At 30.1% G+C, this 12,197-nt stretch overlaps 1 protein-coding gene across 1 annotated transcript in view; it reads left to right on the top strand.

Annotated features, from left to right (window-relative positions):
• Positions 1-12,197, top strand: part of LOC106463044 (serine/threonine-protein kinase mTOR-like) — an 88,315-nt gene that overhangs the window by 16,553 nt on the left and 59,565 nt on the right. The window contains exon 7 of the mRNA XM_013923014.2: positions 8,383-8,679. Within this exon, the coding sequence (XP_013778468.1) occupies positions 8,383-8,679 (297 nt within the window). The remainder of the gene's footprint in view (positions 1-8,382; positions 8,680-12,197) is intronic.

The following is a 12,197-nucleotide window of genomic DNA, read 5'->3' as shown; positions in this document are numbered from 1 at the left end:
GACTCAATATATTCATGGACAAAAAAATATTTTTTCTTATAAAAGACGTATTGCTTTATAAAAGTTTGTCAAAGTTCATGAATATACACATTAAAATACTTTCATGGTTACAAGGTCAATCAAAATGATCAAGTCCATGTTGAGAGAGTTAATAAATTACTGCAGACCAGTTTTAGTTATGATCTAAAATAAGTTAACTGCATAGATCAGAACTGAAAAGTAACTAAGAAGTTAGAGAAGATAATTCTACTAAAAGATTGACTAGAAATGTGTAATGTTATTAACTTTCTCAGCTCAGGCTCGATCCCGTGAACCGACCTCGTAACCATTTTGTACTTGTTATAGTTTTCATGCTATAACATGAAGTGTATCTTCACAAAATTTTGCATATTACCAGTAAACATTACAAAGCTTTCATACGTAAAATATCAGATTTTTTTATTAAGTTTTAAGATTTCTTAAGTAATGTTTTTCTCATGCCTTTTTTCTTTTTGAATGTGGACTGCAAAGTGATTTTGATTTTAAGATTAAAAGTACTTTTATGCATCAGAAAATTTCCTAATTTCCCATGTTAAATCTTTATAAAAAACTATATTTTATCTGTTGTTTTCACTACTGTATCTCTTGATCAACCTTGTAACCATCATAAAAAATTAGAAAATAAATATAAATTATGCTTTTTTTTGTTCTAGAATGACTACAGATTATAACACAAAAACACCAATGTTTAATCTAAATAGCTTAAATCTCATAACATTATAAATCTATATATATATTTATTATTTTTATTATATTGACCTTTCAGCCATGCCTGGCTAACATTACAGAAGTTGCAATGAGGTGGCGCATTTGCACTCATGTTACCGTATCCAAGAATATAAAATTGACCTTTACAAAGTGACCTGTCTTGGCTGTGTTTTAGTGGGCTAGCATTTTGTAAAATACAGTCACACTTCAGTTATAATACATTATGTATGTATAATACATTATTACTATTTAAAAATAAGTTCTTAAACTTATTTTTCTTAAAACGTAGAACAGTAATAAAGAAGTACAGCGAACAATTATCTCTTTTAGTTACAACCTTTGTACTTGTTTGCTAAGCCTTATCAAATTTCACACGTGGAGGATGCGAAACAAAAAATTGTTTTTAGGTTTTATATATTTGTTTCAAAATAAAAAATCATAAATTACTACATCAATACCACAGAATTCCACTATAATTTATCAAGTTTAGTAACTAAGCTTTATTTGGGTCTAAAAAATGTGATTTTTTGAGCTCTCTAATGTCTTACCTTACCATTTGGAATCTAGCATGAAAAGAAAAGGTTTGTTGTGCCAATACTTCACAGAGGTTGAGAAAACCACTAGGGGAACATTCTGAGCTTTCAGTTGGTTATACATATGTCATTGGGCAAAGTAGGTGTACATAAGCAGGTATTTCCAAAAATTGAAGAGATGGGCAGGGTCACCTTGGATGATTCAATAAATATATGAATATCACAGAAAATAGAAAAGATAGGAAGTACCTATTTCACATTCTAGCTTGACAATATTGGTAATTAGAGTATCTAATTCATAAGAAACTATAGACTTTTTATTTGGACATCACAAACATCTAATTTGAACTAAAGCTGCATTCCACATACCACTTGACACACAAAAATCGATATTTAGGATTTTTATTTTAATATTTACTTTGAAATTAAGAAATCAATTAAAATTTGAATTATAATCTACAATTTGAAACCAAACTTACATAAAATAAATTCATAAAATAGTAGTTCAATGAAATTTTGAATGCAATTCAACAAATGCGATGACATGGCCTTTGACCCTGTGTCGGGAGGGTTAATCAATACATACACAAGAAAAACTAAAACCTGTAATGTAATGGTTAGTGTGTTGATTCATCACTTGGGTACACTTTTTGTTTAATTAGATTTTTCAGCCATAATACAAATATCATTTGATTACATTTTGGTGAGCTTAGTATATTTAGCTAACAATACAAAATACCATTTATAAGTATGAAAGCAAATAATAATATAGTACGGGAAAGTATTATAAAAATTATAATATAACATAAATTATTATAATAGTAAGGAAACTGGTTTTAAATGAAAATCAAAATGTCACTATTTACAAAACATAAGAACGTATTGTTTGCACATGACTCCTGAATTCAAGTTTTACGTGTTCATAGTATAGTTCACAGTAGTGCACAGATGACAACAAGCATTGTTACAAATTAGTAAAAAAGGGCTAAATGTTATAAACAGAAAGACACACATTCCCTTTGGAGAATTATACCAATGTTCTGTAACTGGTCTCCTAGAAAAACACAATACCAGGATCAATAAATATGTAAAATCCCAATTAAAAACCTGTTCCTTGATCCCTGCTGTATAAATTTTATTTGTTTTACATCAAAGATTAATATATTCTGTCACAGTACTGTTTAGCTATAGCATTGGTAGCAGGAAGACATAGAAAGTAAATAAAAACCAATGTTTATGCATATATGAAGTTAATATAAGATTGGTTTAATACTTGTAAACAAATATCCTATAATTAATTTAATCAAAATAGTGCAAAAGAAAAAGACTATATAAATTAATGTATGTAGCATTTATAAACAAGCTATTGCCATACCTTTTACATACATAGTCAAGTCAAGGAGTTAGCAGTAAAATGTGATAGTCAAACTTTTAGTGCTTTTGACTTGTAGCCAGAATGTTGAGAGTTTGAGGTTTGCTCTCAGGACGTTGTTATGTCCTTGAGCAAATGCAACTCCAATTGTTTCAGTCTACCTATCTGTTTGATGGGTAACTGGGGTTTAACCTATGATGAATTGGAAATCCTGTCAAGGAGTAGTTTATCAATATTCTCAATCACTTGTACTATTGAAGCCAGAGTGCAGCACTGTTTCTTATGTGCAGTCTCATCATGAGATAGATTTCACTTAAAAGGTATTAGGTATATTTAGATACATGAATTGTCATACTTAAAGGATAACTTAAGTAAAGAAATATCATGTATGGTAAATATAACAACTAAGTAATTAACAGATGCTATTTTAATGGAATTGATTGATAATAGAAGTATTAGTAAAAACTCTGGGTCCTACAGTGGTTTTAGTGGATATTACACTATACTGAAATAATAAAAGGAATAATTATTTCCATTCAAGAGTATGAAAATCTATTTTGGTAATGCTGATAAATAATAACTAGTGAAATTATAAGATAATGTAAAAATTAAATGACTAAATTTTAAACACAATAACACTTAAATATTTCTTGTCAAGTATGTGCTTTGTTCAAACTCATACTGTAATTCTCCTAAAAACAGTTTAAAACATATCTTGTATTTTTTAATTTCACTGGAAGACTTCCAAGTAATGGATGAAATGTTGTGAACTAACTTAACCATTTGTAAAGTTTTCTCACTAGAAACTGTTGTAATGTTTATTTTGTTTTAAGTTCATTTCAAGAAGATTTATATGAATAACGAGAATTGATTGTGTAACCCAACTCTTCCAGTGTAAGCTTATACTTTTGAGATGCATTAGTGTACAGTGTGTTTTATGTTTCTCATTACCCACCTTTAGTAATAACTGAAGGAATACTAAACTCTTTCAGACTCCTTGACCTAGCAAAAGAAATACTGAAATGTAGGCCCAGTGTTGAAACCAAAGAAATTAAAAGACTATCACAGAGTAGTGTACTGATTAAACCAGTAATTCTCATGGATTACAAAATGCATGTAGACCCTTGGCCAGACATAGCCTTCAATAATTGTAAACATAACATATACATACCCAGCATGGTTAAAAAATCATACTACATAATCATCAAAAGTGTTCCAGTGTTTTAACTGCCAAAGATACTGTCATTATGTTGGATCATGCTGTCACAAACATGCTGCAGTAAAAGCCATAACCCTTGACTAAAAAAACAAATGCGCCAACTGTGGAGGAATTCATATTACCTCATATATAAGATACCTCAAATACATCAACATAAATGAGATAGTTCAAAATAAATCAAAAACACTTCTTCCAAATCCACAAACATTAAAAACTACTATCCCTTGCACACTAAGAAATTTCTCCAGTCTCTCTAATATAAACACACAAACTCCAGTAAATACAAAAACTACCTCTAGCATATCCGATGCACAAGCATGTAAAATTAACTTGCATAACCACAAAAAAAGCCTCGTTCTTTGCCTAGTTGACATAATTTTTGCCCTCAAGAAAATAAAATGTTTCACAAACAAACAGTTGAGGCAAACACTAGTAAAAATATTCAACAAACACTTCAAATTAACGTTCAGTGCTGATAGACTACACAAATCCGTAATTGATCAAGATTCTGATAAGGAGGAATATGGAACAACTTAATGTGTGCACTAAATACCCTCCACTGTAACAGTCGGGGAATTCCATACCAAAAATTAGAATTACAAACCTTAGCCTCATTAAATTATGCATATCTCATTATATTAAGTGAAACAAAATTAAATACAAAATCAAAACCATTTGTATATGGCCAGCTGAACATATCAATACCTAAAACAATGATAATCCAGGTGTATCATTTTTGTTTATAAAACAAACATGAATATAACACAATTACACCAATTTATAAATTCAAACAACATTGAAATTATAGGAAGAGATATAACTACAAATTCAAATATTAAAATAACTATTACAGCCATATATTGTAGTCCGACACACACAACTGATACTCAACTACTCTTAGATCTTTTAAGCTACAATAACAGACTTAGAATAACAATAATGATAGGAAACGTAAGCTTAAGCCTTTAGAAAACATTATACAAATGGGGAAACATCTCCTTAATATAGTCTGTCATGATATAAAAGACTGTTTCATTCAGATAATATTGATTAATTTAGTTTTGTGGGTGAATGTTTTATTATTGTTTAGTTCTTGTTATAATAAGAGTTAAAAGCAGATGATTGTAGGAAGTTTTGTTAATAATACATAGATGTTGAGATGTTCACGTGTTATATATTGATGTTGAGAATATAGAAGGTGGACAGACGATTAGGTGATATAGATATAAACAGCATGAGATGAGTGGGAAGCAGTAGACAGACATAAATAAACAGATAATAGTGAAAGAGAATAAAGTTGGTGTGAAGTTAAGTACCATAGTTGTGATAGGCTTAACGTTTAATATGTTAGAGTGAAACTAACACTGGAAAAGAAGATAAGAAAATAATTTTATTCTGTCAAAGCGTGGTTCTAAAATAATTGAATCAACCTGAGTGCACTTTGACAAAAGAAACGTAGGATCTTCAAAAGAAAGAAGACCAAACAATTATGGTAACTCGTGCCACAATAGTAAGCAAATCACAGAAAATACTAGTGTAATAGAAATAGAGAAGATAGTTTGGCTTGTCAACTGAAGTTCTAAAGTAATTGAATTGGCCAAAGTGGATATTTAACAAGAAGTAGAGAACTACATATATAGTATTTATGATACATCCATAATATCTATAGTCTTGAAGACTTTGTTGTACATACGTTAACTTATTCTGAATATATATACATTATTTTGTAAACAAGTAAAGTGCATACTGTTTATTCATCGTTGAATTTATTGTTAATAATTCATAGACACCTACTGTAGAAGAATCTTAAGCCCAACAACAACACAGTATATATTTATACTATTAAGAAATATAACTAAAAGACTTTAAATTCTGACAACTGGCAAATAATTATATTTTAAATTCTGACATGGTCCTAAATAACAAACTAAATCCTCTTGAACAACAAATGCCAACACATCTACACAAGCCCATTGGAATCACCTATATCCTAGATATAGCATCAGAGAATAAAGAAAACTAAGAAAGAAATGCATACAAACAAGGTCTAACCAAATTAAAACAAAATATAATAAAGCCAAACTACCCAACAAACAAAATTCCACACACAGAGACAGTAACTCAGCTACATTCTGGACAAAAATCAACTCGACAAACAGATCTAATCAAACACAAAATAATTACCCCATCCTTTATTATAATAATAAACGAGCTACAACAGATCGAAAAACGAAAGTCTTCCTCCAAAACACATGTTCACTCCCTAACCACCATGCCTTTTATACCTTCAAAAAAATCCGTAGACTTATAATTCTAGAAATTTGGTACCTGTGGTGGGCAGAGCATAGATAGCTCATTGTGTAGCTTTATGCTTAACTACAAACAAACAAATAATGGGCAACTACATCTCAAGAAATAAACCTAGGTTCACAAACAAATTTCCAGTTAACATTAGCATAACAAAAACACTAGAAAACATGATCCCTGACCATAATTATATAACAACACATTCCACAAAAATACTTAAAAAATATTTCTCCATGAAAAGATAACATTCTAAACATATGCTTGTAAAAAAGGATCAATAAAAATGCATACCCATCTAGCCAGTATTTTTATCCTAATTTTAAGATCTGAACACATACCACCAAAATACAAGATGGCTTTAGTGTTCATGATATCCAAACCCAACAAGTTGCCACAATACCCAAAAAACTGTAGACCAATAAGCTTAACCAATACAATAGGGAAACTTGAAAGAATTGTCACTAAAAGATCACTACACTTCATTGAGAATAGTCAGTTACTATCCAAAATACAAAACAGTTTTAGGAAGAACAGACACCTGACCACTTAATCAGACTAACGAAAACAATAGTCAAGGATATATAAATGTAAATTGTTGCACTGCAGCTGCTTTTCTCAATGTTCACAAAGCCTTTGTTTCAGTCTGATACAACAGGATCAGATACAAATTGGTTAATTTTGTTATACCTACTCCTGCTTTTCATGTACTTTTAAAACTGTACCACATTCACTTTAAATAAACCTTTAGGGCAGATGAAGAGGGATCTCAATCCATGAAACTCTTCCCCCCCAAAATCCCAGATTCATTCAAGTTCAAAACAAGTCTGTAAAGTATGGCTCTGGTTGAATTTAAGATTTTGTTTACTCACACAGTCCCAGTTATTTGGTTACTCTAGTTCTACCTTAAATTTATTTAGCTGAAATTTATTCCAGAATAATAAAGAAAGAACTATATAAAAATAAAATATGCAAATGATTTGCCTTTCTTACAGATGCTGTAAAGTCTGTATTGAATGTAGTGTATTATTTTGAATCTGAACTTAATTAACATATGCAATAAAAAGATTGCTTAATAGACTAAAGCAAGTGCTTTTATTTCAAAATAAGTATGTAGCATAAAAAAAAAGGTTAGTAGTAATGGGAATGTAATGACTGGAACATTCTTAATAAAAAAAGATGAATTGAAAGAGAAAGCATTACAGATAGATGAAGGAGAGTAGATCTCTAAATCATTTCTACTATTGTAAATATTGAAGCAAAATTAGTTCAATAATGAACATTAGTAACCAGAATTAAACTCAACATTTAACAGACTATTATTATAGATTGGTCTGCTCAGAGATACACAGCAGAGTTATCACAAAGTAAGTGTGCTAAAACTTTTGGTAGACTGATCATATAACAGATTATATAAAGAAAAAAAACAGTTATTCATCTATGTTCCTCATCAATTATTCACGACCTACTGATTAGTCCCAACAGATGCACTTTACATGATTTTGATTTATCAAATGTTGAAATTTGGTTGCCACTAATTACTTATGTGTAACTATGACTCATGAAGCCATAAACAAGTATAAAACTAAAATAATATATTTTTAAAGTAATCAAGAAAAAAAATCTTTAAGAATTAGATTATTCTTGCTTAAAGAAATCTGGACACCTAGCAAGATGTAATTTTTAGTCTCGCAATTAGTTATCACTCCTGAAATAGCCAAATGTTGAGATCCCTGTCCACTAACGATCTTCACTAAATCAAACAAAATTTTAGCCATGAGCTGATGTTGCTGAAAGTCATTCTTACAGTTTTATAATCCAACTTGTGTTGTTTACAATGTTAATTCTTGGACTTAATCACCCACACAATGTGTAGTGAATAAATATGCACAATAAACTTTTTTTTTCTTTTTAGGTTTTTCAATGATCTGACATGCTAATTAATTATTTTAAGTTCATAGGCTTAAAAATAACAAATTTATAACACTATAATGACCATGTATTAGCAGCTAGTGTGTATCCACTTGATAAATGAAACTAATTAATGCACAAAATGATGGCTTTTGAAATATGTAGAAAATTTTAGAATCTGTACAATTTCAAATAATTGAAATTTGAATTAGTTTTGTTTTTGAAAAAGAATTTGAATAACATGGTTTCTTTGCTGCAATATAACAAGATAATTGTAAGTATTTTTTATGTTTTAGCGTGTTCGACAAGACTTGGAAAAACTCTTCCAACAACAGGCTACACATGAAGCACATTCACATCGATACCAACTTTTGAAAGATCTTGGTTCAGGATCTTTAACACGTAGCTTTCGAGCACTCCATCAACTTCATCACCATCAGCATCTGACTCCTCAAAGAAATATTGGGCTTTCAGCTGTTATTCAGTATCACAAAGCTGCTGGTATTTTTCCAGGAACTACCTCACACAGTCACATTTTACCACTGTATGAAAGCAGTATCTGTAAAATGTTGATGGTGGAAAAGTTTGACCAAGTTAGTTAAAAAAATTTGTGTTATACAAAAAGAAACTTGTTTAACCAAATATTGCATTGCTTAGGTAAATAGTGTAATAGTTGTTCTTTGAGAGTTTTGCTTACCTAGTTATACACTTTCTATGTAAAAGAGTAGATACTTGTATTTAATTTTTGAACATTTTAAATAGTTATAAGAGTAAGGAGACTGTTTTGACTAACCACAAGGTCAGTAATTTAAACTTTTAAAACACAACGGATCGATGATTATGATTCTTCACTGTTCTCTGTTCCTCACTTTCTTCATCAGCTATCCTAATTCAAACTTCTCACCTACAATCAGTTTTCTAGTGCCACCAAACCAAGTGAGTATCAGCTTTCATTTCACTCTTCTTCTTTGATTGTATCCATCAGAATATCTGACATCCTTACTTCAAATGTAATTACTTGCGTAAAGTAGCTCATTTTCCACTCCCTGTGTACGTGTATGTTTCGATACTTTCTCATCAGCTTTCCTTTCTGTATTTGAGCACACAAATTACTGTTTACAAAATAAAAGTATTAGCTCTTTCCATATGGATAAGGTTTTATGGATATGGATTAAGTTTTGTTCTATCAAGTGAAGTATTATATTATGTTGTTTTCTGTACAGAGATTAGTCTATTTCGCTTCCAGTTCAAATTTTATTCCCATGGGAAAGACATTGATGAGCTTAGCTGAATTTTGAATGGCTCTTATCGCACACTTAGAAAGCCAGAAAAATTATGATATTTACAGGACATTGTCTGTTTTTTACATGTTATTATTCTGTGTTCTTAGGTGTATTATTTAATGAAATAAAAAAATTATTTAGGGCAATAACACCATTAATAAAAAATGTAAGGTTAAGTTTCATTGATAGTCAATAACAAAAGAAAACATATTCAGTTAAGTACTGTATTTCTTATTTTTAGTGTGTATTTTGTGTTAATTATTATAAAAGTAACTAAAATATGAAAATTAGAAACTTATCAGGTGAGATTAGGTAAAAAATAATAATAATAATTTTTATGAGGTATGCACTCAGCCCACGCACTACGTAATTTGATGTTGTAATGTGAGCTACACATTCACCAAGTGCTTTACGACGTGTGGTGGGATTATTTGTTAGACATGGTTCAAAGGGCAATAAAACAGTAAAATTTAAGTAGAAACAGATGTATACTGTTACAAACTTTAAGCCAACTAGGATAAACAATTGTAGTTTCATGTTACAATTTTGAAGTCATTCTAGAAAGAAAAATGGGTAATTCAGATTTATTTTGTATTTTTTATGGTGGTTACGAGGTGGTTGGTCTAATTGACCAACCTCGTATAGAGTTAGGGTAGAGAAAATAATAGATAAAAATACAAAGATTTATGGGAGAAAAGTTTGAAATTTATTAAGGAGGTTTTAGAGATTGTGCAAATGAAATATGACAATTTACAGATAAAGAAAAGTATTTTCAGTCATAGTATGAAAATTGCTTTGCACTTGGAGCAGTCAACACTTTGACTCCATGGATTCATAGAGAGATTTTTAGTGAAAAAACTTCATTAAGAATTATGATTTTTGTCTGCAAGAGACTTGTGAAGATACACAAAACATATAAGTTATTGTATGGAAACTCTAAAGGAAAATTTGGGGTCACGAAGTCGGATTGATATGACCAAGGCTTTAGTGAAAGAGCTAAAGGGTTAAAATCTACATGGATGACTTGCACTTGAATTGGTTCTGAAGACTGTGATGACACTCGTGTTGACAAGTCCATATAAGAGCTATGTAGTGAGAATATGAGACAACTGTTGGGTTTGATAGATAAACTCACCCTAACAGAGGCAGTTGGTGTGGTGATGAGCTCAAAATTGTGACTTCAAACAGGTACCACAAAAGGGGAAAAGCTCACAAAGCAGCTGCAGGATCAAAGCATTTGCTTTGGTTGTGGGCAGTATGATAGGCAAAGTAACTAGCTTCAACCAACTGCATGGCTGGTGTAGAAGGGTCAGCAGTGAGCTTTAGTTTTGTCTCTATTACTTGAATAATAGCTCTTTCACACTGTGTCTATATGTCTATAAACTTGTACTGTGCTATTTATGCATTCCTAGTTCAAATTCCATTAGGTCAACTGGAGTTCAGAAAAATATATGTGCTCACCATTTGATAGTAACCACACCCACCTTTTTATTTGGATGTGTTATATCAAGCAACATGTACTTATTTGCTTGGCATGTTTATAACCAATAGAAAGAACTCATTTTAAACTACAATCTTCCAATTGTTATTTTAAAACTGGCATGCAATATTTGTTACCAAGTGCATCAAACAACTGAAGCATTGTTTGTTCATTTTGACCTTGCTAGCACTTAATTTTGCCTCTCGCCTAGATACATATTATTAAGATAGAAAGTTAAAGTGTATTAGGTATCTCTTTCATATTTTAGTTAATTATGTAATATTTATGTTTTAGAATTCATACTTGAAAGGTTTGCGAGGATTAACTTACATGAGTGCAAAAAACATTTGTGTAACCGGATGGCTAACTTTACTTCATCATAAATTCACATGCATTTTATTATATTATATTATATTAAAGCTTTTTGCTCTGTTTCTGTTTAGTAGAGTAGCAACATTTTCTTTTTCTACACTTAAAATATTCTAAATATTTAGGAAAGTTATTTACATAGATGAAAATTTAACTAAAAGAGATCATAAAGTTAAAGATTATTAGTGATCTTGCTTATTAATGCCACCACCTAGTGTTTACTGGTGTTACTAGTCAGCTTAGCAGGTTTGATCAGTTATGTACATCTTCATTGTAGTGGCAGGAAAAGTTTGAAACTTGATATATGAATCCTCCACATTCAAGTATTATATTTAATTATAATTTTTTGTGCATGGAATGTAGTCTTCATTAAGTTAATGAAGCATAGCTGATTAGGAAATTCAGTTGTAATCAGAAACTTTCTTCTTGTATCTAATTTATTTTTGTATGAATATATCTGATATGATTAATTTCATGAATTATCTAACAAAAGTTTGAATGTTTAAGAAACGTACACAGTATCATGTCACGTTGTTTTGTAGCATTCAGAAATATAAATCTAAACAATTCCATAAAAATCTTTAAGCAGAGTTAAATTTTGGGGTTGTAGAATTACAGTATAGATTGGGTACTTGAAAAAATACACAATTTTATATTTATTCTAGACCTAAAATTTTGAGTTAAGTACGTGAGGTTTGTGTAGGGAGTATTACTATATGTGTATATGGTGTACTTATAACATTATGAGAGAGTAATTACAATATTCATTTTTTCAACCTCAGTAAACCATTAGTTAATAGTTAGGCTTATTGTTCCTGACTTTATAGATTATGCTCTGAATTAATATTTATGTTATTGAACAAAAATAAATACAACAATTTTCAATAAAAGTACTTCATTAGTACTGATAAATTTTAGGTGAATTTAATAGTGAACGTATGTTATATATTGTAATGCTAAGTTTCTGTTAAACATAAGA

This window comes from Limulus polyphemus, unplaced genomic scaffold, assembly GCF_000517525.1.
Source record: "Limulus polyphemus unplaced genomic scaffold, Limulus_polyphemus-2.1.2 Scaffold1311, whole genome shotgun sequence".
NCBI lineage: Eukaryota > Metazoa > Arthropoda > Merostomata > Xiphosura > Limulidae > Limulus > Limulus polyphemus.
This window is presented reverse-complemented; position numbering and strand designations above follow the sequence as displayed.